Source organism: Lonchura striata, chromosome 15, assembly GCF_046129695.1.
Source record: "Lonchura striata isolate bLonStr1 chromosome 15, bLonStr1.mat, whole genome shotgun sequence".
NCBI classification, from domain to species: domain Eukaryota; kingdom Metazoa; phylum Chordata; class Aves; order Passeriformes; family Estrildidae; genus Lonchura; species Lonchura striata.
In genome coordinates this window covers 9,267,141-9,292,442 of record NC_134617.1, presented here as the reverse complement: position 1 = coordinate 9,292,442, position 25,302 = coordinate 9,267,141, and the positions used below count along the sequence as shown (strand labels likewise).

The following is a 25,302-nucleotide window of genomic DNA, read 5'->3' as shown; positions in this document are numbered from 1 at the left end:
GCACGGCAGAAGAGATCGGTGTCCCCCCCCCTCCTTGCAGGGCACGGCCCAGAGCGATGCGGTGCCTGAGCCTGCTCGCTCCTGGCCGGTGGCCGCTCCCCTGGCTCGCTCCCCGCGCTGCCCCCGCTGCCCCGCGGGGCGCGGCGGGGCCGGGCTGCGGCAGGGCCGGGCCCGGCGGGGCGGGTCCGGCGGGGCCGGGCTGCGGGGCGGGCCCGGCGGGGCCATGGCGGGCGGCGGGGCCGGCGGGGCGGGCTCGGCGGGCTCGGCGGGGCTGGGCTGCGGCGGGGCGGGCTCGGCGGGCTCGGCGGGGCGGGCTCGGCGGGGCGGGGCCCGGCGGGGCCATGGCGGGCGGCGGGGCGGGCCCGGCGGGCTCGGCGGGGCGGGTCTGGCGGGGCGGGCCCGGCGGGGCCATGGCGGGCGGCGGGGCCGGGCTGCGGCGGGCGCTGCTGGGAGCGCGGCGGGCGGCGGGCGGCGCCGGGAGCCCCGCGGCCATGGTGAGGGTGAGGGCGAGGGCGGACGGGCCCCTCATGGGCAGGCAGCGCGCTCGGGTCAGTCCCGGCCCTGTTCCCTCGGAACTGGGGCATTGGGATTGCTCAGCCTGGAGAGGCCGCCGGGGAGACCTGCTTGGCACCGTTCAGTATGGGGAGAGCCATGGGGAGAGCTGGAGAGGATTTTGGACGAGGGCGCGGAGGGAAAGGATAAGGGGGAATGGCTTCACACTGATAGAAGGTTAGATGGGAGATCGCGAAGACGTTCTTCCCTGTGGGAATGGTGAGACCCTGGCACTGGCTGCCCAGAGGAGCTGCGGCTGCCGCATCCCTGGAAGTGTTCATCCAGGCTGGATGGGGCTGGAGCAGCCTGCGAGAGGGGAAGGTGTCCCTGCCCATGGCAGATGGGTTTTAACATCCCTTCCAGCCCAAATCAGTCTGTGATTCTCCCGCCTCACAGCTGATTATTTTATTTTACACAAAGCTCATAGTGAACAGCAGGTGCAGGGTTCAACCCTCACCCCTCAGGCATGAGAGTTAATTCTATTTTGTTTTTAAGTTATGACTGTTTGCCTGAGCTTCCTCTGAACAAACAGTATCCATCACTCGGCCAGTCCCAGCAGCCAGCAGCCGCTGAGGGTGCGCTGGGTGCCCGCAGCTCGGATGCTCGGTCAGCCCTGGCACCCGGTGCCCGTTCCTGCTTCCCTGGGGTCTGGCCATGCCCGTGATGAGCTGCTGAGGGCTGAGCGTGGAAAAGCCATTGCAGTCTCCCACTTTATCTTCTTCCTTCCTGCATTCTGCTCCATTTCTGAACATCGTCATGTGTCAAGGGGCTGACTCAGGACGTGGCCTCCACAATGTGAAACGCGCTCAGTGTTCAGCAGGGCCTGCATAAAATGTGGTCTCAGTATCCCTATTTTTTAATAGGATCGAATTTCAATGTCTTCTCTATGGCCATGTGTCAGGTGAGGTGTCTGGAGGGCACCACAGTGTCCCCAGAGCTGGCACAGGACATCTGTGCCAGCTGGACTTTGTGTTTGGGACACCAGCAGCCCTGGACTTTGTTGTCTCAAAAAAAAAAACCTCCACCCTCATGATTTTTTTGTACATTTGCAGTCTAATTTAATCTTGTGCCAGATAAAACAGTAGATTTCAACATAGCCTTTAGCTTTGGTGATTTCTGTATATGCTTGGGGAAGAATAAAAAAGAAGAGTGTAAGAAATTTATGCCTATGACTGCAGTTATAGATAGCAATGACAAATCTGAAATTTGTGTTCTTGCAAGCTTAACATTGTGTTTGAAGTGTAATGACCCTAAACTTGTTCAGTTTGGGGCCTGTAAAACCCATCTCTTGTTACAGCTCTGTATCCCCCTAAACACAAACAATAACAGTATTGCTGTTAGATTGATTTACTCCATGTGGGGCTTTTTATCCTATGTTATTGGTGAAAATGTTGCTCTCTGGCCCTCGTGTATCTTAAGGCCTTGCTCAGGTCGCATTAATTGCGTTAATTCCTGTTCTGCTCAGACTCACAGCCCCATCTGGTGGCTCCGGGGCTCCCGCTGGAGCACCGGCTGGCAAAGGTGAAAACTCCTGAGCTGCTGAGCTGGTCCTCGCTGCCTCCCACGTCTGAGTGAACCTCTGGAGCAAAACTGCCTTTCTGGAGGATCTCACAAAGCTGAGACAGCTGCTAAAATAAAGACTAAGCCAGTCTGAATGTAGCTGGGGAGAAAGGTTCTTCCCACTGAAGCATTGCATTTATCATGAGTCAGAGACCCATCTCTCAGAATATGTGGTCTGAGGAAGGGCTCATGATCTTAGTCCCCACTTTTAGAAAAGGTATCAGACCTCTTCCGAAAGCCCCACAGAACATTCCTCTGTGTCTGGCTCTGGCCTTGTGTGTGGTTCAGCCCCTGATTCCAATATTTCAGCAGAGTGTTAATCTGTCATGTCTGTGCACCCAGTGGCATCAGGAGGACTCCTGTCACTTCAAGTAAACCATACTTAAACACTGGTGCTTTACAGAATCTAGTGCTTTTACCAGTAGCTTCAAACTTTTTGTAATCGTGTGCAGGTTCATCCATGTATTGACATTTTTTTTATTTTGATTTAGTTACAGAGCTCTTTGTTCCTTGTAGAAGTCCACAGCATGTGCTGTCTTCAAAGTCCATCCCCACTTTCTTAAAATAGTAAAATAAAAAGTAGGTAGAGTTCAAACTCCTGTTTCTCTTCTCTCTTTTGAAATAGGTATTTCCTGATATTGTTTAGCCTTATAATTGTACATTTAGCAAATAATGTAAATCATCCTTTACTTACCAGACAGAATGGAACATTTGGAAATTAAATGTGATGTTACAGCATCTGGATAATTCAGAAGACCAAGGGTACAGGTATGCTGATGTCCATCTTCATTCCTGGGAGTCTGTTGCTTTTCACTAGTTTTGTACAAAAAGCATTTGGCTGAACTTACCTGCCCAAATAGAAATGGCAGGGTTTGGCTGGTTTAGGTTAAGCTGGTCTGTGAAATTATAAATGGTAAGAAACTGTACAGTGAATTTTCCATATACTCACCTTTGCACCATATATAACCACAATTTCATAATGTGGTTTTCTTACTGATGTACAAAAGAAAACCTCAGCCTCACTTGTGCCATGCCTTTATTTTTTTTTTTCAACAGTCCTCCCAGTCTCACTGGTTGACGACAGAGGAAAGGAATCAAGTTTTACTGGATCTCAAAGCTTCAGGCTGGTCTGAGCTGGGTGAAAGAGATGCCATCTACAAGGAGTTCAATTTCAAAAATTTTAATCAGGTAATGATTGTTATATGCCACTTTTAATATAAAGGAAATGTAATTGCTTTAATTTCCATATGATCCTGATGGGAAAATATTTATATTCAGAAGTTTGGGAGTATCCTGGTGGGGCCAAATCCTCTTGGATTTGCCCTGATGAATTGCTCTCAGATTCTGATCTCATTAGGTAGAGTAAATTAATTCAATGTTGTAGTTGATAAGTAGATTTGTTCTAATGTTACAGTTTCTTGATTCTAATATTCAGGTCAGAGGCAAGGCTGGTATTGTGGAATCAGAAAAAGCAGTATTTGATCCTGAATTTTTTTTTTCCATTACTAGCACTGATAAATAAATGCTAGAAATATATAAGTGATGGGCAGTGGGGATCATTTTTGTTCAGGGAAATACGTGAAAAAAAAGAGGTAAATATAAGAAATAACAAACTTTTGGCAAGCAAGGTGGGAAAAACAGAAACATTTCACCTTCTAAACAGGAAGACAAAGTTCTAGTATATCCTTGATTGAATTGTAATAGCTATCTTTCAGTGTCTTTGGCACACAGATTGCACAGTGCTGGTTTTTATTTACCTCACTGGGTTTTTGTTTGGAAACAGGATCCTGAGTGACATCTCACACTCACAAGAACTTGTCTCAGACATTAGTTGCAAACTTGCTTTAGAAATACTGAATTTGTCTTGAGATCCCTGTTCAGCTACATTCCACTGAAAATTCCCTTCTGAGGAATCATGACATTGCTTAGAAAAAGTCACATTCCCAGAAGATGCATTTCCTTTCTGTTTTATTTCTGAGGGAGGGGTGAACTCTTTCTTGGGAGGGAAAGAATTTCCAGGGGTTTCTTGGGATGATGGGTCTCACCAAGCTGGTTCTTTCCCTCACTACAGAGGGACATGACAAGCTCCAGTTTGGGGATGCTGTGGGTTTATTGGTGTGTGCAGGGACAAAGAGCTGTGTTGTGAGCTGTTTATATGGCTGTGCCTAAACCCAGAACAAGATGTTTTAGGAAACCACAGTGAGCTGGATAAACAACAATTTGTAATGCTGACCCTTGTTTTGACTGTTTCAGTAGTTGCCATATTAAGGAAAGTTCAGGCAGTAGAGAGAAGGTGGGTGAGGTGAGCTGGGAGAAAGTAAAAGAGAAAACAACTGCAGAAAAATCCAGCTCATTAGCAGGACAGTACTGGTCTAGGGAGCATGTCCATAACCCTGAGTACATTTTTAACCTGAATGTTAATACAGAGCAAATAGAACCAAATCAGTTCATTCCAAGGGCAGTGAAGGGGAGAAGCCCATGAGAGGGAGCTCACAGGAAGCCTTGGTGAGATGTGTAAGCAGCTGGGAGCTGGAGCAACCAGGAATGTGGCAGGATAGAAGTGACCCTTGGAAGAGCAGAGATTTTCTGACTTTGAATATTCATGAAATTACATCTCTGCCTGGTTGTGGTCAAAGTCTTTGTTGATTCAGCGCAACTAGAAATGAAGTTGCCCTCAAAATTAATTAAAAAGTGTTTTTTCCCACTGTAAATTAGTAACTCAGTTTGATCAGATGGATTTAGACAGTCCCTGTCTGCCAATAGACAGGTGAGGAGACAAATCAATGTCCTGCACCAGCAGATATCTGGAAAACACATTACTTTGACAAAAATTTACAAAGTTGTATTTTTTTTTTTTTTTGACAGTGTAGACTTGTCTTACCTACCAGCTTAGGTAAATATCCATATGTCTTTCTGATTTGAAGGTGGATGGAGCACATACCAGTATAGGAAGTTGAGTATATTTAAATTACCTTGTTGGTAAATGATGAACTATATGTCAATACTTCTGGTACCCGTAGTCATGGGAAGAGTACTTTAAAGAAGTGCCACTTGAATTTTTTGGGAGATATTAGAACAGTGTCTTTCATGCTTAGCTGCTTTCATGGATGTAAGGCAGAAATAAGAGCAGAGGCTGAGAGTTGGGTTCAAAATGAAATTTCTGCCCCCAGTTGGGAGAAAAAGCCTTGCAGGTGGGTGCTCTGGGCAGCTCTGGTTGGATCAAGTGTAGATGTGAACATGTAAGGGCAGAATTTCAATGCTGATTTTTGTGGATTTACTGCATTGTCCCCTTTGCTGTTGCAGAGGGCAGAAATCATTTCTGTTCTTGTAGTCCAGGAGCAGGCTCAACATGCAGATCCCAAGGGCATTAGATCCTTAGCTGGTATTTGCCTTTCGATAAGTTGGAGCTGAAAATAAATCTAAATTATGCATGTATGCTTAAGTTTATTAAATTATGCACATATACTTGTATTTATAATGACTATCAGTAAACACCATATTTACTACAACCTAGGAAACAAATGGCAAAAGTGGAGCTATACCTGCCTTGTACTTTAGGAGAATTTCATCCTGCAATGAAAAAATGGAACTTGTAGATACAACTGCTTTCATTTAATGCAATAAATATTCTATTTACAGGATTTAAAGTGTTTAGTAAAAGTCAAAGGACTGAGAAATGTCATTTCCTCAGTGATCTTCTTCCTGCCTTTTTACAGATGGTGTAAAATCAGGTGTGGAAAAAAAATCACCCCCAAAAATGCAAAAAAAAAAGTAGTTGAGCTGACATGAAAGGTATTTCAAATTTATGTTTTGCAGATGATATTGGTATGATTAATGTATTCATTGCTTTTTTTTTTTATTGCTTCTTGCAGATAATATTCATGATGCATGGAAAATTCTGTGGCTTCAAAATCCATGCCAGGTTTACAAAGTTTGTGTATGTCAACAGATGTTAAGAATATAAACACAACTTTTATTATAAAGTTGTGCAAATGTGTAGACATGAGCTTGGTTTATGTATATTATTTTCAGCATGAGAATGAAATGAAACTTCTGTGAAACAAGAGTTATTTAGATTCCTGAAGCTTTCAGGCTGAGATTAGTTCACTTAAAAGCGGTCAGCAGTGAGCTGCCTTTGTAAGGCTGACAAGCTAATGACACTTCTGGCTCAGAGAATTAGTTTGTAACCCAGAATTTGAAAGCACTAATGGTGTTTGTTAGTCTGAGGATACATTTTCACAAAAATGGACTTCGGTGGTACAATTCTCTGAAAAAAGCTGGAAGCCAGCCTGGAGTTTCTACTGAAAGTGCTTGGTTGTTTTTGTTGCTGTGGATGCCCACCAAGCACCAGTCCTGACTGTATGTATGCTCCCAGTATGTGAGGCAGGCTCCTGGTGGGTTGGTGTTCTGCATCTTGTATAAAATAAACACAGCAGTGGTGGAGGGAAAAATGCAATTCAGCTGTAGAGGAGAGTTCTGTGTCCAGAAGAGCTGTGCTGATGGCACCAATGCCTCTCTTCCTCCATATGCCACTGAACTATTGCCACTGTGGAGTGGCAGGTAGGCTGTGATGAGTTAACACTGCAGTCTTTTACCTTCAGGACCCTCGATGGGGTGCACTTACTCAAAGCCCTTGGGCTGAGTCCCTTTTCCAAAGGAACTTGTTCTTGGCTGAAACCTTTGGCTGTGAGTGAGGTTTTGGAGAGGAGGTGGGCTTGGAGCACTCCATGGCAAGTCTGAATTCCTGCTGTGCATCTGTGCTCATGAGCCTCTACACACCTCACAGCCACATCAGGGAGCTTCTTTGGGGCCTCTCTCCCAGGCTGCAGGGCAGAGAAGAGTGGCTGGTGAGGATTTCAGGCCATCGTCCAGCACCATGAAGTGATGTTGTCATCCATTCAGATCTTTGTGCTACTGAAACAAAATGGTTTTCTTCCAGTGGAGCAAGCCCTCTGCTTCCAGTCTGCTCAAACAAAATTGGGAACTGGGATAGAAAGTTAGTTTATGCCTTCAGGTCATGCTGGTAACTTCTCCCAGCATTTCAGGTCAGTTCACCTTGGGAGCAGTGATCTGGAAGAAGGGACAGGTCTGGTTTAAAGATGTGAATTTCTCCCAGTTTCACCTCAAGCCCACTCCTGGCCTGGGTGGGCAGCTGCAAAAGGCTGTGAGTGCAGGGTGCCAAGTGCTCAGTTTGGGTCCTGTATCCAGCTGCTCATTTTCCCTGAATTTGCAGGAACATCTTAGCTCTGAGACTTCCATGTCTCTTGTCAAACTTGGTTGGATTTGACCAGAGGGTTTAAGGGGCAACTGCCTGTGTGATTGCGTTTCCGTAGGTAATCACACCAAGGCAGCAAATGCAGTTAGGAAATTACAAAGGTGGGCAAGTTTGCTGATGGTCAGGTTCAGAATTTACAGCTGCTTTCTTTTATAGGGTAAGTTTTTAATTAAGTTTGTTTTTTTTAAAAAAAAAGATTCTGTAGGAAGTCTCCATAAGACCTCTAACGTCATTTTCTAAAATGACAGGAAATCAAATGCTCTAAGAGTTTTAAAGCTATTTCAGATACATTTTTTGTCTTTTGGGGGAAGAGGGTGAAGGTGGAAGATGAGTCTGAGTGGAGGGGACAATACAGAAATGCTATGCACTAAGATTAGAGGCATATGTGTCTCAGTGCAATTTGTGTCTTGGGTTTTGAGAACATATTTAAAGATGTGCTGTAAAAAATCTAGGTGTATTAAATAAGTTATTTTTCTCACTTTGCATTTCCTTTCCAGATTTGCCGTCTCTCTTCGTTGGAATCTGGGAGAAAAAAGTCAGACAGAGCATGTTATGGTACATGCATTTTTTTTTCTCCCTCCTGGTGATGCAAATTTTTTTTCTTTTGGCTGTAGGGAGGCATGCTCAGATTTGTCCCTTTAAATTGATGATTCTTGTTGTATGATCCCAGTTCCACATCCAAACAAATTTGGTAGGATATGCAATGCATACTCTTGATTTCTTTCAAGTACTTGGTGCCAGTGCCTTCAATATAATCTGGGTCCGTCCTTCCTTTTTCTACTCCTGGCACATTGCTTTGTTTTTTACATTCATCAAAGGTTGGAAAATTTGGTTTTATACATATAGGCAGTGTATTTTGTTTCCACTTTATGTACTTAATCTTTTGGCTGTTTGTCTAAAATACGTCCACGCCTTTTATGTATTGAAAACATTATATCCTTTAACTTACAATCTGCAGAGTTAAAATGAATTTTATGGTAAATATTCAGTTGTGGACCACATCTCCAGCTTTTTATATGCCACAGCGGTCTTGTGGTTTTTTTTCTTCTCCATTGTCTGATAGTGAGGTCATTTTCAGTCCTCTTGAGATATTTTATTCCCAGCCAGATGCAGGCCATATATTAAAAGTAGCACCTGTGGCTAATATCACAGCAGCTTACCATAAATTTACATGGTAACTAGGATTATATCTGTCAAGACTGTTAAAAAATGTCTAGTTTTAATTTGATTTCCAGTATTGAAGGAGCTCTCCAACATTTTGCTTCATAACTATATTTTAAAAGTTAAAATCACTCCATTGTTAAGTTTTATAGCACTCCCAGTGCCCATTAAGTTGATTTGTTAAATGGGGGTCAGAATAAAGCAAGTTGGCTGCAGGAGGATCGGAAACCAACCCATTTGTGACAAATTTAGTCCTCGCGTGTGAATCTTCTCGGGGCCCGGGGAGTGATTGGATTCAGGTGCAGCCTGTGTCAGTTGTGTTTAACCTCAAAGCCTGAGCAGCCCCAGCCCAACTGTCACTTTTGCTAATCGAAAGTTGGACCTGTTTTCATACATTTTGGGAGGAATAGCTATTTTTAATGTAGTAGTGCTCTGCCAGCTCCTTCTGCTAGAGTTTTGCATTTGATTGCCTGTCGACTAAAAATAAATTATTTTTTTATCCAGCTAGGTAGGTGCTAGTTTTCATATAGGCTTTCTGAAACTGCTTCATTTTCCATTATCCTTTGAGTCCTCTCCCATATGCTGTGATTTGTGCACCTGCAAAGTTATGAAAGTATTTCATAACTTTGGTAGTTATGTTGGTAGTTATGTTGTTCGCTAACTTCCCAGCGTTTATGAATACAATAACCGATTTACAATAAATCAGAATTATTTATGAGTGGGTTTACAGAGTTGGAAATATCTTTGTATCTGAAAATAATGAATTTTGGGCATATTTGCCTGTTGACATTTTCTTTTATTAGAAACTGATAGTGAAGTTTCTGGGACTGGCAGAGGTTAACCTGCAGGCCAAAACACAGTCAATGAACTACATCAGGTATCTCAGAGCAGAGCACAGTAAAAATATATGATTCCTGGATGGTCACACCTTCCTTGGGTTTATTCTTGGGATTGACTGAGTAAATAAGAGTTTCGCCTCTGAGTCGGCGGGTCAGGGTGCAGCTGTGGGATCTGGCCATGATCCACCTGCCTGCGCTGCCTGTGCAGTGCAGGGTCTGGGGGAAATGAGATGAGAGGTTCCAGGGAGATGGCTTGTTTGGAAGCTTATGATTCTCCTTCCTTGGCCTTGGAGAAGGAAGAGATGATGTTGGAACTCTGGTCAGCATGTCCTGTGTCCAATGATGCTTCCAGCTAATTGGCAGTCAGTGGTGAGAGGTTATGCAAAGCTTGGAGGTCTGTACTGGTGGAAATGTGTTATCTGATTGTTTCTAAGAAGAAATGAAATCCTTGGAGTTGGGAGTTGGGAAATAAGGTATATATTTTCTTCTCGCAGCCATCATAGCCTGCCATATACAAACTCATAGAATCCTAGAATGGTTTGCGTTGGAAGGGATCTCAAAGCTCATCGCATTCCAAACCCCTGCCATGGGCAGGGACACCTTCCACTAGATCAAGTTGCTCCAAGTCCTGTCCAACATGACCTTGAACACTTCCAGGGATGGGGCAGCCACAGCTTCTCTGGGCAGCCTGTGCCAGGGTCCCCCCACCCTCACAGGGAGGAATTTCATTCCAGTATCCAGTCTAACCCTGCCTTCTGTCAGTTTGAAGCCATTCCCCCTTGTTCTGTCATTCCATGCCCTAGTAAGAAGTCCCCGCTTGTCTCTCCTGTATCCCCTTTAGGTGATGGGTCCTCCTTGTGCTGTTGAGTATCCCATCTCCTCTTTGCCAGGGTGGGTGTGTGCAGATGCCACCACGCTTGTGTCCTACCTGCCTATGACAAGTGCTGTTACAGTACCCACATCACCATTATAATTTCATTGTGGCACTGCCAGTGGTGTCAGGCCACCAGGGTTATTTAAAACATCACAATATTAATAATTTAAATAAAGATAATTATCTTTAAATTGAAGACTCACACATGGGCATATGTCCTTCATCTACATCATGCAAAATGTGCCATCCTGGCTGTGGTAGAGTTTGGATCAGTTTTGTTTTTTTTCCTTTTGTGACTTAACTGTAATTTGGCATACTCATTTTCTTGATGAGCTAAGCATATTTCTCCCTAGAACAAACCATTATTTTATTGTTTATAATTAGTGGGGTGTGGTGTTTCTAATTGCTGAGTTTCTCCCCTCAGTAGACCTGTTGTATCTCCTTTTATGCACTCCACTGTTTAAAATCTGCCCAGTTGACCTTTGGGCTGCTCTCCAGTTGACTCCAATACAAATGCTTTTCTTAACAGATGGATTTATTATCACTCAAGTAAAAATTATTGCAGCATTTGTTTTATACTTGTTGCATGCATCGATCTGAAGATGCAAAAGAAATTATTTGTCAAAATGCCTTTTGGATCTCACAAGCTGTCTTGTAGATTTGTAGCAAAAGTAGAGTTTATCTTTTTTTTTTAGCTGCACAGACTGATTGTTTCAATTAAACAAAGTAAATAATGTTCTATCAGCCATATGGACAGTACTCAAAGCAATAAATGGGAGCAAGTCAATCTAATTTTAGCTACATTTTGGGCACTTCCCATGATAAAACACCTTTGGAAAACGAACGGAAAATTCAATAGGTTTGAATTCAGTTGAATAGCTTCATCTGGGAAAATGCAAGTGTGACTGCCTCTTTTGACAAAAATGGTTATTTAGATGAATGTTTTTATCTTTTCAGTTAAGGAAAACTGGTTTTTGGAAACTCCTTTATGCAATAACATTTGTTTTTATGGAGGGACTGGAATGATGCTGGTTAAATGCAATCCTGGTTGTTTAACCTTTTGCATCCCCTTGTTTTTGGAGCAATGCCTGCCTACAGTTTCAAACTGTAAATTGCCTTTAGCACCAGCAGCTCTCACTTTCCCATACTCCCACAAAGGAGCGACACGCTTTGGGATATTATTCTCTGCAGCTGTAATTAAAAATGGACTCCGGCTGGCAGAATAAACTAAAATAAAACTACAACGCCCCTATTTCAAAATTAACCATTACTCACCAAAAGCACATCAAACCCACTTAGCGGACATCCGTTAATCCCGCCGTGAGCCGGTTCAGGCTTTAATGCACACTGTTTTACACGTTAAGGGGTTTGAAGTCGCGGGCCAGCGCTGACCTTTCGCATCTGCTCCTCTCGCAGTAGGAATCTCCGCTCGCCGCTCCCCGTCAGGGCGGATTAGCGTGACGAAGTGCAGCTCTTCTGCTGGCTGCAGTTTCGGGTTTTGATCAGAATTATTTCTTTCACAAACAATCACGTTTGGCTAAAACGTTACATCTGCTCTGAAAAGCCACTGGCAGGGCCGTCGTTTATCAGGGCGAGGCATGTGGAGGTTTTTTTAGCCCTCTTTTATAAAGCTGCAAACCCACTTCACGTGGCTTTTTGGAGGAGAGTTTCCTTTCTTGCTCTTCCCCTTGCCCTTTATTCCTTAAGTTTTGTTTGGCTGAGATGAAAAGTCATTTTGGACAAACAAGAAGCTGGGTGTGATGTCTTGGAGGGGTTTGGTGGGAACACAGTGATGAGTGGGAAGCCCTGTGCTAAGTCAGCACTGCACTGTTTGGTTTATTTATTGCTAAGGATGCTTTGAAGGAAAATGTTATTTATTTCTAGGATCAGAGGGAAAAGTCCTGATTACATGATCTACTGCGATTTTCCTTGGACTGGGGTGAGGATAACAACAGACAGTTAAATGTATGTCTGTGTATGTCCAAGGTGTCCCTGGCTGAGGGAACATTTACTCTGTCTTGCAATGGGTGGGTGCTCATAGTGAGCAAAAACTGTACAAGCCCAGAATGTTTGGTTTATGCACATGTCTTGTAATGCCCAATCTAACAAAAAACCCAAGAGTTGTACAAAGGGTTTCCCTTGGTGGTTGTGCTCATATGAATTTCTAAAAGAAATTTGGTGTTCACCAGAGGACTCAGAATTACTGTTTGCCTCCCTTCCTGAGTCTATGTCTCCATTTCCAGATGGAACAATGCACAAGCAGTGTGGGTTGCCCAGAGAAACCTTTGTGTTCTGGTGAGAAAACAACCAACAAAAACTTCACTCATCGAACATACTCTGCCACTTCCAGGCATGTGCTTAGAGCATAAGGTGGGCTCTGAAGACAGTGGATAATGTTGAGGTTGAGTACCTGAATTGTTGGCAGTTAGGTGAGCCTTGTTTTAATAACACAGCTTAATGTAGCTGCGTTTATCCTTTTCTCTGTGACCTGCTCCAGCCATTCTTCCCAACAGCAGAGACAGGAGATGAAGCTCAGGTCGAGGTGACCCACAGATCCCAGAGGCCAAACCAGGCAAGGGACCTGACTGTGTGGAGCTTGAAGGATACCCCATCTTATCTGGGAAAATTCTTGGTCTGTCCTACTGTTTTTTCGCAAATGATCTGTTGTGTCTAGACTTGAAAAGTCTTGTTTGCCAAATAACATTTGAATTTTATGGTGCAATATAATTTAGCAACCTGCTAGTTCTGGCCCAGGTAAGTCTCCTCCAGAGTTCACTGCCCCTGTGTATCATCTAAACTCCTCTACTAGAAAGGTGTCCAAACATTAAAACTCATTCTGACAGTACAGTAGGATACCTTCAGCAGTTCAGCTGATTCCCTGATTAGATCTGATGTAAATGGTCCTTAGTTTGCTTTATTGCAAATCTCTAGATCTTTTTAGCTTCTGCTTGGCCAAGAGAATGATGGGAAGACCTGTCCAAATTCCTCAAATCTCCATCATGTTTTCTCTGTTGCGTGTTTGAATTGCTGAACTTGTCTTTAAAAAAACAAACTAAACCAAAAAAGCTGACAGGATAGTGAAAGATGAAATGGTCATGAGACCAACATCTTCTCTTAATCCATCATAAAGCAAAGCATCTCTTACCACTCTTTGATGTGTTCTTAGGATCATAAATGGCAAATATTTAGAGGATTATCAGAGGCAGGATATGATTGCCCTTGGATGCTCAGCAGAGAAGATGTTGGATATTAAACTGATAGTGTATGTAATCTTGGCCAAAAGACCAAGGAGAATTTTGTCTAAGCATCCCTGTGTTATCAACAGCATGGATGGCACATGAAGTTCACTTTCATGTCTGCAGAATGAAATCATTCCTTCACATATGAGTAAAAACAAACATTGGGGAAAATTGCAGAATATTTTGTTCTGCTCCAGTCAAATCTGTTTCATCCAAAATATGGCATGATGAGATAATGAACTTCTCTGTTTTTCTACACCATACCTGCACTCTGTAAAAGTCAGAGGGTTTGAGAAACTTTTAGAAGTAGAACATTGACTTAAATTCATTCTGATTTGCTCTGGTTTAGGATACCTTCATGTCATGGGCTGGCACTGTGCTGTCAAGGATGATTCATTGCCCTCTGCCTTAGCAGAGGGCTCAGGTGCCTGAATTCAGAAGGAACTGGGGACTCCCTGCACCTTATTACTACTTTATTTTTATTGTAGTTTGTGTGATGGCTTTATTACAGTACAGCCAAGGGTTTGATTTGCTGGACCAAACATTAGTTTTAGCAAGTCAAATTATCATTGTTCTTTCAGTTGCGCAGCCAAGAGAGTTTATAATTTTAAGTGCCTGATTACTTTAGCAGGTGCCCAGTTAATGGGGAATTCACTGTGTTATTTCGTGTTTTTAGGTAGGGTGCAAAAAGCTCATTTTAAAAAGTCATGTTTCTTGAGATAGCTTTTTTTTTTTTTTGGTGCAAACTTCCTAAGGGAAACCTTTATATTCCATTTTTTAACAAAAGCACACAAAAATAGCTTGGGACGTGGAGAGCTGCATTGAGATTATGACATGGCTGAAGGATTTCTGCCATGTTCTATTTCAGTCCTGAAACTTGGGATTATTTCCCTCTTTTTTACCTGGAAAATGTAATTTAGAGATCTACAGGTTTTAAAAATAATATTAATTAGTCTATAAGTGCTGAGGGACCTGGGGATAAAAAGAAAAATTAAAGCATTTATTTTCTGTATTTTGATATGAAATGATGCATCACAAATACCACATGACCTAGTTGCAGGTGTGGTTGGGACTTAGGGTATCTACTCATTTTGCAGAAGTTTTATGGGCAGCTATCATATTTATCTACCTATAAACAAATGAAAATATTTTGTAATATGGTTGTATTGGCGTTGAAACTTTTATCACTTCCAAAAAGTTTTTATGCTGCCTTAAGACATCTCCATGTTCTCTCTCTTCTTCTCCATCACATCTATAAATCTTTCTGATGGAACAGGTGATCAGTTTTGGTGTGAAGCCTGTTTATTGAATCACCAAGAATATTATCTGTGTTCTGTTCAGGAAAACCAATGAACAGCAAGTGACTGCAAGTGCAATCACTTATCATAATAATAAAGGAGAATAGGAAAAAATATCATCAGCATGGAGGTTGCTGGAAAAGTCAAGATGTAATGAAGAAGAAGGTAATACAATGTAACATTTTGTGTCTTATTATCAGTAAGAGAAAGAAGGCCTAAATTCAGAAGTTGTTAAAATCCTGATATAAACAGACTTAGAAAAGATCACATTGAGGTTTGTTGTGCAGATTGCACACAAGGGTTTTTTACATATTTAAGGAGCTTGAGGAGAGCAAAGCAAGGAGCAGCATTGCAATGCAGCAGCTGAGTGCTTTCTACCTTCCTCCAAGTCCCTTTCCTTGCACTGATCCATGTCCATTGACCATAGCAAAATAATTGAATTTGCTTTTCAAATTGGTTAAATCTCAGATGGGGCAAATGACGCTTGCATCTGCTTTATGATTGTTAATGGTTTTAAGGTGAAAGAGGGTAGATTTCCATTTGATATAGAAACAAATTCTTCCCCGTGAGAATGGTGAGGCTCTGGCACAGGTTGCCCAGAAGAGCTGTGAATGCCCCATTCCTGGAGTGCTGAAGACCAGCTTGGATGGGGCTTGGAGCAACCTTGGATAGAGGAAGCTGTTCCTCCCCATGGCAGGGATGGTGTTTAAGTGGTTTAAACACACTAGATGGTGTTTAAAATGCCTTCCAGCCCAGACTGTTCTGCCCTTCTGATTCTGTGATGTCATAGCTTCAGTCACTGCTGAGCTGGGAAGGTGAAGCCCTGAACTCCAGTCCCTTTGCAGAGCTGCATCTCAAGCACTGTCAGAGCTGTGATGTGTCTAGTGCTGCACTGGGTCAAGAGGGTGCTGAGTGAGTGCAAACTTCCCTTTGCCACAAGTGGCTTTTCCTGGGACAGCATTCCTGAAATTGCCTTCTGTCATCTCCTGCGGCTCTGGACATTGTACCGGTACCTGGGTGAGAAATGTCCCCAGCGAGGCAAGGCTGTGCCTCCCAGCTCCCCTCCTCTCTGCCTCCATTTATTCTTCATGCTCTTCAAATTGGTAAATCATATGACAATAAACAGAAATACTCTCAGTGAAGAGAGAAGGGGAAACTGTTGTTTATCTGGTCAGGTGGTTTAGATTAGCAGTGATGCTGGTCTGTATTATGTTACTTTAAATCATAGTGTCCCAACAGGACATAAATTATGAAGATTGTTACAGTATGTTTCATCCAATGTAAGATCAACAAATTGGAATAATTTTTTTAAATAGGAAAATCAGTGCTTTGGCAAGGTTATTGTTGAAGAATTTAATTTAACTTGAGCTTTGCTTGCATTATTTCTTAATATAAAAAAACTATTTGCATAATGTATGAAGTATAAACATTTTTAGAATCAAAGGCAAGAATGCCTTTTCCAAGATTACATGGAGTGGCAAACTACTTAGAATAGATCAGTGTTTGTGCTTTTGCTGTCAAAAATGTTTGATATAGAGCTGGCAAGCTGGTTTCTTCACAGACATAATTGTAAACAAGTGTTGGGAGACAGAAACAGCATTCTTTGGAGAACATGGTGTAAAGGTTTGCACATTCTCTGCTGCACATCTAACAGCAATGTTTACAGCTGCAACAGGAATGTAAATAGGTAACTTTTTTTAGAGGGTAAAGCAGCATTGCATTTTTGTGTGAATGATGTATGCAGATAAGTATGGGGGGTGCGAGTGATGAGCTCTGGATTTTCAAAGAACATTTAAACACAGAAAAGCATTGACAATTCAGTTGGAAATTGGAGTTGTGGGTGTTTGGAGTTTTTAAGTTTCAGATATTGCTACAAAGACAGAAATGGCATCTCAATCCATGCCAGAATGTCTTTAGTATTATTCTTTCATCCTTTCCCCTCATTATTATCCTTCAGAGTAAAGAGCACTGCTTACCCCAGGTGATGCTGTGGAATGGGAAGGTTGTCTTTGTTTACAATATTTTATTGCTTGACCTATTAAAGAGGAGAAAAACAAATTTCTACCAGTGGTTCATCAGGTGTTGTTCACATTCAGACCCTGTTGACTGCCCATGCCAGGCTGGAGAGAGTATGGAATTTTAGGCACAATACCTGATCTGTCTTGTCCATGCCTTGAGGCCTCAGCAGAGAGATGGGGGACATGAGTAAACTGAGTTTAGCTCTGTTTTGGTGCATGATTATTTGCATTCTTAATTACTGTCCCGCTGTTCATGGATTGATGTTAAAAAGGGGGAAGCAATGAGAAGATGTTCACCTGATTTATGTTGTATATGAATCCAGACACAGACAAAAAGGAGGAGGAAAATACGTAATGCCATGTGGATCTAGTGTCCCTGAGGATGGTTCAGGCAGACTGATGATGCCAACAGGGAAGAATTCCAGTACAGGATTTCCCATGATTTTGGGAATGAGTACCTGTCCTGCTGTGCTGCCATAAGCTTCCTAAATACTAATTAGAGTCTTCTTTTTTTTGTGTTTGAACTATGTTGCAATTTTCAGGTAAAGAGTGTAGCTTTGTGACATGATTTATGCATATTTATATGATAAAAGTATATAGTGGTGGAGTAAATAGAATAAAAATAAAACAAAGCCCATTTTTTTCCTGAGAGCACAAGAGAAAATGTTATGAGAGCCCTCATGACTAGCAGTTGATCCTGACTTAAAATATCTTGACTTTAAAGAGCTTTTTCCTTTTATCTGCTGGCTTGTAGCTCACTGTTAGTAATGTCAGCTGGATATGTGAAAGCTTCTGGAGTTTGGGAGTGAACCTTCGTGATTGATTTTATTGTTACAAGTGTCAAACTCTAAGGGGAATACATGCTGTACCCTGGGTACTTTTTACTCAGGTGAGTGGAGAGCAAATGTATGAGGTGTAGTCATCTCCTGTGTGTCAGTGTCACTGTAACCTGAGTAATTTATTAATTTCCCACTGATAAATGGTACAGATGCAGCCTGGGAGGCGGGGGAAGGGAAGACAGGTAGCCCTCGCACTGCAGAAGGTCAGGGTTAATGCTGCCTCCAGCATTATAATGACAGATGGGAGGCAGAAACCTTAATGTACTTGTGATTATCACATGCTTTCTTTGGCTGAGTGTCCAGAGGATTTAAGAAGCCCGAGTGCAAACTTCATTTTAAAACAAACAAACAACAAAAAAAAAAGTGTTCATGGTTATGTTGTTGAGCCTTTCAGCTGTTTTGCTTAAATATCTCCACTTGGAGTCAAGTGCTGTCAGCTGCTTTCTCCTGGAGATGCACGGGAGTGATCCATCACGGGGGACTTGCAGTGGGTGATGTATGAGCACAACACAGCGACCTGTGAGCCTTTGATGTATAACTCATCAAGATAATGTTGGCAAGCATTGTACAAAAGCAGCGTGTTTAAAAAGCATTAAGATGAATGGATTCCTTGCTTAAGAAGTGTGAAAGGAAGAATAATAGCAGATTAGCTCCGGGATCCCGCCGTTCTCCCAGGGCTGTGCAGCGTGGGCGGGGCAGAGGAGCGGATGGAATTTCATCTTTCCTCCCAGTTCTGACAGCAAAGTGTCTGGCGCTGGTTTTCCCATTCTCAGGCAACAAAAGTAACATTAAGTCTCATTTTGTGATAGTGGATTATATCAGTTTCAAGAGCAGCTTGACCAGTCAGAAAACATCATGAGAAAGCTGAATTCTTTTTAAATTTACCTTGGGTTTTTTTCACTTATTTAGGTTGGCTTGTTTTTCTAAGAGTAGCCCTCATTTTTATCTCATGGAGACATATTAGGGCCGCTAGTATTTGAGAAACATTTTAGATGTGATGTTATGGCTGAAGCACCATTAGTTTTTAGTTCCTTTTTTCATGATCTTAAAAGACATGAAGGGAGGAGACATAGCAGTGCACCCATGGTGTCTTGTCTGTGGAGGATTGCTTCACTCCTTACTTTTATTTCTCTTCATGGTTTGTTGCAGGGACTCTGCACTCCGCCACTCCTTGGGTGGTGTGGTCTACATGTGGAGTTGCCTGAATGTCTGGATAATATTTTAGCCCAAATGTCCTAAAAGGGTTAGGTTAAAAATGTGTCTAATATGCCTATTACTGAAAAACCAGAATACATAATAATATTTTCTACATCAAAGTCTCTTTTAATACATTTTTATGGCTTCTAGAAAATACACAAAACCTTTCTTTTTCCCATATTTTTGTTTTTGAGGGAAAAACCAGATAAAGTTCTCATCTGGGGCCAAGGGATTGAAGTTCCCTGTTATTAATAGAGTGAAAGTCAAGACTGTGTTGGGTCTCACTGTCATGAGTGAAGTGGTTGTCCCACTTTCATCAAGAAATGTGTGATGGTCTGATAAACTCTGCCCACCAGTGCAGTCTTGACAATGATCTTGCACTGCAGACTGCATAATAATTTCCATTATTTTTAATTAAATTTGAAGAAGTGCAGACTCCTGCTCAAATTAAGGTTGGTTGTGTTGCCGGAATGCAGTAATTACTTTAATTGATCACAAGATAGTTTCCTTGATCACCAATTAGACCAAATTACCGATCAAGTTTCAAGACGTGAAGAAATGTCCAAACTGATTTTGTGTAATAGTGTTTTCATATCTAATCAAACCTAAAGATCTTTTCCTTCCAGAGCCAGTTGTATTTTCCCAAAGAAAGGTTAAGGCTCTACAAATATAAAGGTGATTAATAAACAATAGTGTTCCAATTCATTTAATTAGTAAAGGAAGTATTTAAGACCTTAATGGAGATTGTGTTGGTGAAATTGCTCAGTAGAACCATAGCTCATTTTTTTTGTGAGACATACATTTTGTGTGTAATTAAAGTAAACCAAAATGCAAGGAATGAGTTGCTGTGGGTAATGTGCAGTGAGGGTGGGTAATGTTTCCAGGCAGAGCAGGGCATGCACAAAGGCGAGCAGGCTTCATCCTTCACTGTGACACTGGATTGTCCTGGCTGGGACAGCTGTGGGCAGCTGGAGCAACAAGCAGCAGGACGTGTCCTGAATAGGGTCCTCTGTGCTGGAATTTATTCCTTTTCATAGTTGGACAGCCTCAAGTTGAGCAGTCTTTGGTGGGATGAACAGTTTTGTGACAATGTCCATTTTATCCAGTTGGAGACTCTACTCTCTGTGGGGAAGGGGCGGTGGGATGTTGTGTTGGTGCACTGACTGGGGGGATTTGGTGGTCTGCTAATGAGGAGTATTTGTCATCTGAACTGTGGAGGAAGGTCTATAGAGCAAATTAAGTTCTTAGAGTAATTTGCCTGTGAAGTTCTCTCTCTATACTTCTGTTGGAGCAATGATTATTGTCTCACCATCAGTGACTGTTTGCAGTGTGACCTGGGTGTGTACACGGGCGGGTGAGTTCCTGGGATGAACAGATGCCAATAGAGCATAGCAAACCTGCTAGGGGGTTTTATAAATTTATTTTTATTTTTTCCTTGCTGTTTATTTCTGTACAGGAAATTTGGTAGCAGACACATCACTGTTTTAAACTTTTGAGGATATATCTGTATAGATTGCTGTGTTTGAAATAGCATTCTTATGAAGACGCTGGACACTCTAAAAGCATTTGAATCATCACTATTAATGGAGAAGTTTTCCAAATCATTGCTAACATCTGATGCACAACTTGCAGCTTTCTACTTCAAAGCATGCTGCTGAAACATGGGCAAACTTTTAAAAGTAATTGTTCACTCAAAGCAAAACTAAACCAAGCGAGAGCTTCAAGGGAAGTTAGATTCTCCTGAATTTTGGAAAGCTCTTAGGTCAAAGAAAAAAAAGCTTTTTAATTGCTGACAGTTTGGTGATTTCCAAATGACAAACCTCATTGGAATGATTTTCTCTGATTATAACATTTGCATTCATTTGACTGGCAAAGAGACCAACAAAGTCATTCTTCATCCAGGCACCAATTCTTTTTTTTTTTCCTTAAAGGTTTTTGCAATTTGTGAGAGGGAAAAAGACTTGAAACTATTATCAACCATTATATGTTATTCATTGACCACATGTTTGTTTGAAATGGTCATCACTTGGTGGAATGTGGGCTATATACATTCTCTTCCATAAATTAGCACTAAAAACCTACCTAAATCAGGTATGGTTTTGTGGGGTTTGTTGTATTATAATCTGAACCAGACTGTAATGTGGATGTTTCTCTGGCTTTGCATGTTAATTCAGGTCCTGAACCCGATGGATGGAGCTTGGTATGAACAAAGCCTGCTGCTGAGAGGCGTCCTGCTCACGCTCCCAGGCCCTTCAGGCCCCACTGCATAATTACAGTCTTGATTTGCATGGACGTTCTAATTTTCTTTATAATGCAGTGATTTGCTCCTAAGTATTTTGGCAAGAGCCTGGTATTATTTTCCTTTTGAGCCTCTGATAAAACCTGTGTCCTGGGGGAGCGTGTACGGACAGAGGATTGGAAAACCTCTTTTAACTCATTTAAAGGGAAAATATGTCTCATAAAGCAGAGGGGCAGGCCCACCTGCTGCCTTTTTCTCCGCAGTAAAATAAATAGCAAAATGGTTAAATGGAGGGATGTGTTTCTGGAAGCAGTGTTGGTCATACAGTGGCATGGTGCTTAATTAAAAATGGCACGTTTCTAAGATGCAGTAGGGGATAGGGGACTTGGGATGGATATTTAAAATCCCTGCTGATGCCAGAGGTAGAATCACTGATGTCATGCAATAGCTTTGAGTCCTGGGCTAAGTCACGTTGAGCAGGGTGATTTACCAGGGTCTGCAGGGGATCATTTCAGCCCTATTGAGAATGTTCCAGTGGCATAAGAAGTTCAAATGCCCCTAGCACACAAAACCCAAGGTGCAGCCATCTGGGGCATCTTGAGGACATTTTGAGATTTTTAAGTGAATCTTGCCAATCCACTGCCAATCCTGGTTGGTAGAAGAGCATTTTCCTCTTTGCTCTCTGTTTCCCTAGGCTTTTGGATTTATGACACGTGTTGCTCTACAAGCAGAGAAGATGAATCACCACCCGGAATGGTTTAATGTCTACAGCAAGGTAACACGTTCAGCCCTAGTTATTCACACTGCAGTAGAGTTAAGGAGACCAAACCACCAGCCCATTCTCTCTGCCTTTATTTGTTGCTTGTCTACAAGGTAAGGGAATGAGAAGTGTCTCTATAAAGAGATTGGAGAATTTAAAGAGATGCTGAGATTTGCAGTGGTGAGGAATCAAGAATGAAGCCCTTTGCGCCTGCTGCCAGCTGTATGGTTGGGGCCTGTGGCTTCACCTCTCTGGCTGAGATCTAAAAATAAAACAGAAGCCTTTAAACTTTATTTAGCCAACCTGAATAAATGACTGTTTTAAAACTACTCACCAGCTCTCATTCCTGTCTGTGCAGCAGGTCAGGAACTCAGCAGTGTAGGGTAGCAGACAGTTGGTACCTAAATGGGAGCCTGGCAGTCTCAATTCAGATCTGATTTTTTAAAAATTGTAGGCTCCTATGTCTCAACATAGCAGCTTATAAAGTTTATTTATAATATTACCTAACTGATGGTGGTCTCGTATTTACAAGGGTTACAAGGATTACTGCAACCCTCGAATGAAAGGTGCTGTGTGAAGGGAGAAATTATTGCTCTCCCTTCAGTTTTATTTTGTAATACTTCTCATTGCATTGTATCACATTGTTTGTTGTAGCATTTAGTAAATATGTGCCAATCCCACTAAAAACGTACCAGAAGAAAGGACATGTGGACAAGCAGCCTGTAGCTCAGACCATCATCCTCAGAGCAGGACATCCCACCTCTCCTTGCAGCTGAAACTCCCAGCAGAGACTCTTACTCATCAGCCCTTCATGTCACCCTGTTCAGAGGACATTAAATGATGCCTGGGAAAAAAACCTGATCACCCACTCTTCCTGATTCTCTTGGATTTCTAGGATATTCAGAATTTGTCTTTTTTTTCCTTTTGAGTCTTCACAAAATCTCAGTCAAAGGCAGGACAAAATAATGCCCAGCTTGTCATCTGGCTCAGTCTAAACAGACCTGTGAGGCAGCTGTGTCACCTATGTTTTTTTTAATTAATCTGCACCAAGCTTAAGAATTTTTTCACCTTTGGGATGCTGGTTCTTAACAAAATATGAGCCCCTAACCCAGCTCTTGGCAGCTTGGTCACATTCCCAGGTTCTTCATGAAACTGATCCATGGAATTTAAATGTAAAGAGTGAATTATTTAATCAGATACCTCCTCTTGGATGAAACCCAAGAATACAAAGCCTGTGTTATTCTGCAGAAGGGTTCATCTGGTGAGATTCCAGGTTCTGTAAAGCCTCCTCACCTAAAGCATCTTCTGGTTTACATGAGCAGGGAGGGTCCAGCTTGGTGCTTGCCAGGAGCACCAAGTAAAACCAGCTCACTGCAGAGAGACACAACGTTCCCAATGAACTGCTGTTCTGCCTGCATGTCAGAGATCAAAATGCCTTTGTAACCTCCTTCTTTTCCTTTGTGACAGGTTCAGATAACTCTGATTTCCCATGACTGCGGTGGGCTGACCAAGAGAGATGTGAAGCTGGCTCAGTTTATTGACAAAGCTGCTGCCTCAGTTTAATCAGGATATAAATAGCTTTAATACAGTGTGCACCTATATTTTGTTTTCAAATGGTATCTCTCTTTCCTTGTAATCCTGATTTCCAAAACCCATAGAGGGAAGATATTTTGTAAAAGGAATGGCTGAGCTTTTCTGACCTTCAGTATTTTAGTCTTGAGGCTCCTTTGGATACCTGTGCTTGTCCTTTCCCATTGCTGATTCTGCAGGAGGATGCAGTGGATAAACCAACAATAAATAAATTTTGAACAGTCCTTTTTTAGAAACTAAACTGTGCTGGAATGAAACCAGGAGCCCACCCATGTGTGCTGGTGTTTCCCAAGCTCAAAGGGACTGGTGGCAGCTGCCATATGAGCTTCCCCCAGGCCTGGCCACTTCCTTCCTATAGGTTTGTACATCTCTGCACTTCAAACAATCTACGAGCAGCCTGGCCAGGTCAGTCCCCTCTGGCTTGTTATCATCATCTCTGCCAGTGAAGGACACTGGGGAGAGCAGTGCAAGCTGCTGCTGATGTGTCCTTGGAGTTGCAGCTCAACTGGCAGGAACAGCTGTATCCAGAGCTGCTGCTCAAGAGCCTTTCCCCGTCTCAGAGTATAGAATCACATAAGCTCAGACTGGTTTGGGTTGGAAGGAACCTTAAAGCTCATCTTGTTTCAACCCCCTGCTGTGGGCAGGGTCACTTTACTCTAGACCAGTTTGCTCCAAGCCTCACCCAGGCTGGCTTGGACACTCCCAGGTGCAGGACTGGATCTTGGAGTTGCTGAAAACTTTAGCGCCGGTACCGCAAATACAGAATGTCCCAGTGAGCTCCCAGCTCCCACACCATTAAATGAAGCATGTGCTTAAGTGCTTGGCCAGGTCAGTGCCCAGCTCCCTGCAGGATTGAGCCACTGTTGGTGTTGTAATGCTCCAGTACCTGCTGGATCAGGCCGGGGCTGGCTTGGCCAAGTGCCCAGAGCCCTGGCCAGGGCTGCCGGCGGTGAAGGAAGCGGTATTAGCAGGATTCTTGCTAAGCTGGGCTTGACTGAAGCTATGCTCACCCACTTTTTTTTCATAGCTAGAATTACTCGTTGCAAACACTATTGCAGGAGTTGCAGATCCCACTGACAACATTTAAAATAGTTTCTTCCGTGGTTTGAATGTCTTTGTTTTTATCCTATGATCCTCCCCGAGACAGATTTCCAGCGCCGGCAGGGAGATTTCATCCTGCTTAGAGCTTGCAGGAGGGCCTCTCCCCCTGCAGTGCCCCTGCCGATGTCCCCAGCGTGCTCTGTCATGCCCTGCGAGCAGCTCCGGGTGCGGCGCTGCGGGAGATTGACACCTCCGAAATGCCGGAGTGCATTGCTCGCATGACACCGGCGGCACAGCCACCAGCTACCGGGAAGCGAGATGCACGAGGGCCAAAATCTATATCGGGGCTACGTGCGAGGTGTGTGGTCTCTCAGATATTTTGGGACGCAAAATGCCATGAGCTGCCACCCAAGTGACTGTCGATAAAATGAGAAAGATATTTTTGTAAATCCTTAGCAAACACACCATCACGTGCTAATTGGTCACACACAGGAAGCAAGATGCTGGGGTTTATTGTCAGTAACCCTGCTTGGGATATCAAGTTAATACCTAAAAAGACCCAAATTCAAACTACGTGCTCAGCTGTTCTTTTCTCACAAGTGCCTTTCCCCAGTGAAGTGGAGGATTTCCCTGATATGGTTTGAAAATGGTCATTGCTGTGAAGAGCGAATAGAACTAAAACAAACAACCAGGCTGTGATGTCTCCTGTTGCTGGTGGGGAAGTGAAATGAGCTTCACCCAAAGTTTTGACAGCATCTCTAATAAAGTGTGTAAAGTCTGTTGTTCAGAATTGGCTTTGAATAAAACCAATAAAATCAAA

The 25,302-nt window shown here is 42.8% G+C and overlaps 1 protein-coding gene across 7 annotated transcripts; it reads left to right on the top strand.

Annotated features, from left to right (window-relative positions):
- Positions 1-410: 410 nt before the first annotated feature.
- Positions 411-25,302, top strand: PCBD2 (pterin-4 alpha-carbinolamine dehydratase 2). 7 transcript variants are annotated; one of them, XM_021549458.2, is made up of 6 exons: positions 431-494; positions 3,169-3,300; positions 7,885-7,942; positions 21,027-21,052; positions 21,786-21,866; positions 23,319-25,302. In XM_021549458.2, exons 1-6 carry the CDS (start codon positions 492-494, stop codon positions 23,412-23,414), a joined length of 396 nt encoding a protein of 131 aa, XP_021405133.1. In that variant the 5' UTR covers positions 431-491; the 3' UTR covers positions 23,415-25,302. The 7 variants fall into 7 exon arrangements, with proteins under 7 accessions (XP_021405134.2, XP_021405135.1, XP_021405133.1 ...); XM_077786686.1 differs by lacking the exon at positions 21,027-21,052 and adding an exon at positions 2,810-2,880 and having other exon boundaries at positions 467-494; XM_021549460.2 differs by lacking the exon at positions 21,027-21,052 and having other exon boundaries at positions 425-494.

Excerpts from the sequence above, each read along its gene's own strand:
- PCBD2 (XM_021549458.2), top strand. Across the intron at positions 7,943-21,026 it reads GTCAGACAGAGCATGTTATG|GTCCTGAACCCGATGGATGG; the intron begins GTACATGCATTT and ends ATGTTAATTCAG. Across the intron at positions 21,053-21,785 it reads AACCCGATGGATGGAGCTTG|GCTTTTGGATTTATGACACG; the intron begins GTATGAACAAAG and ends CTGTTTCCCTAG.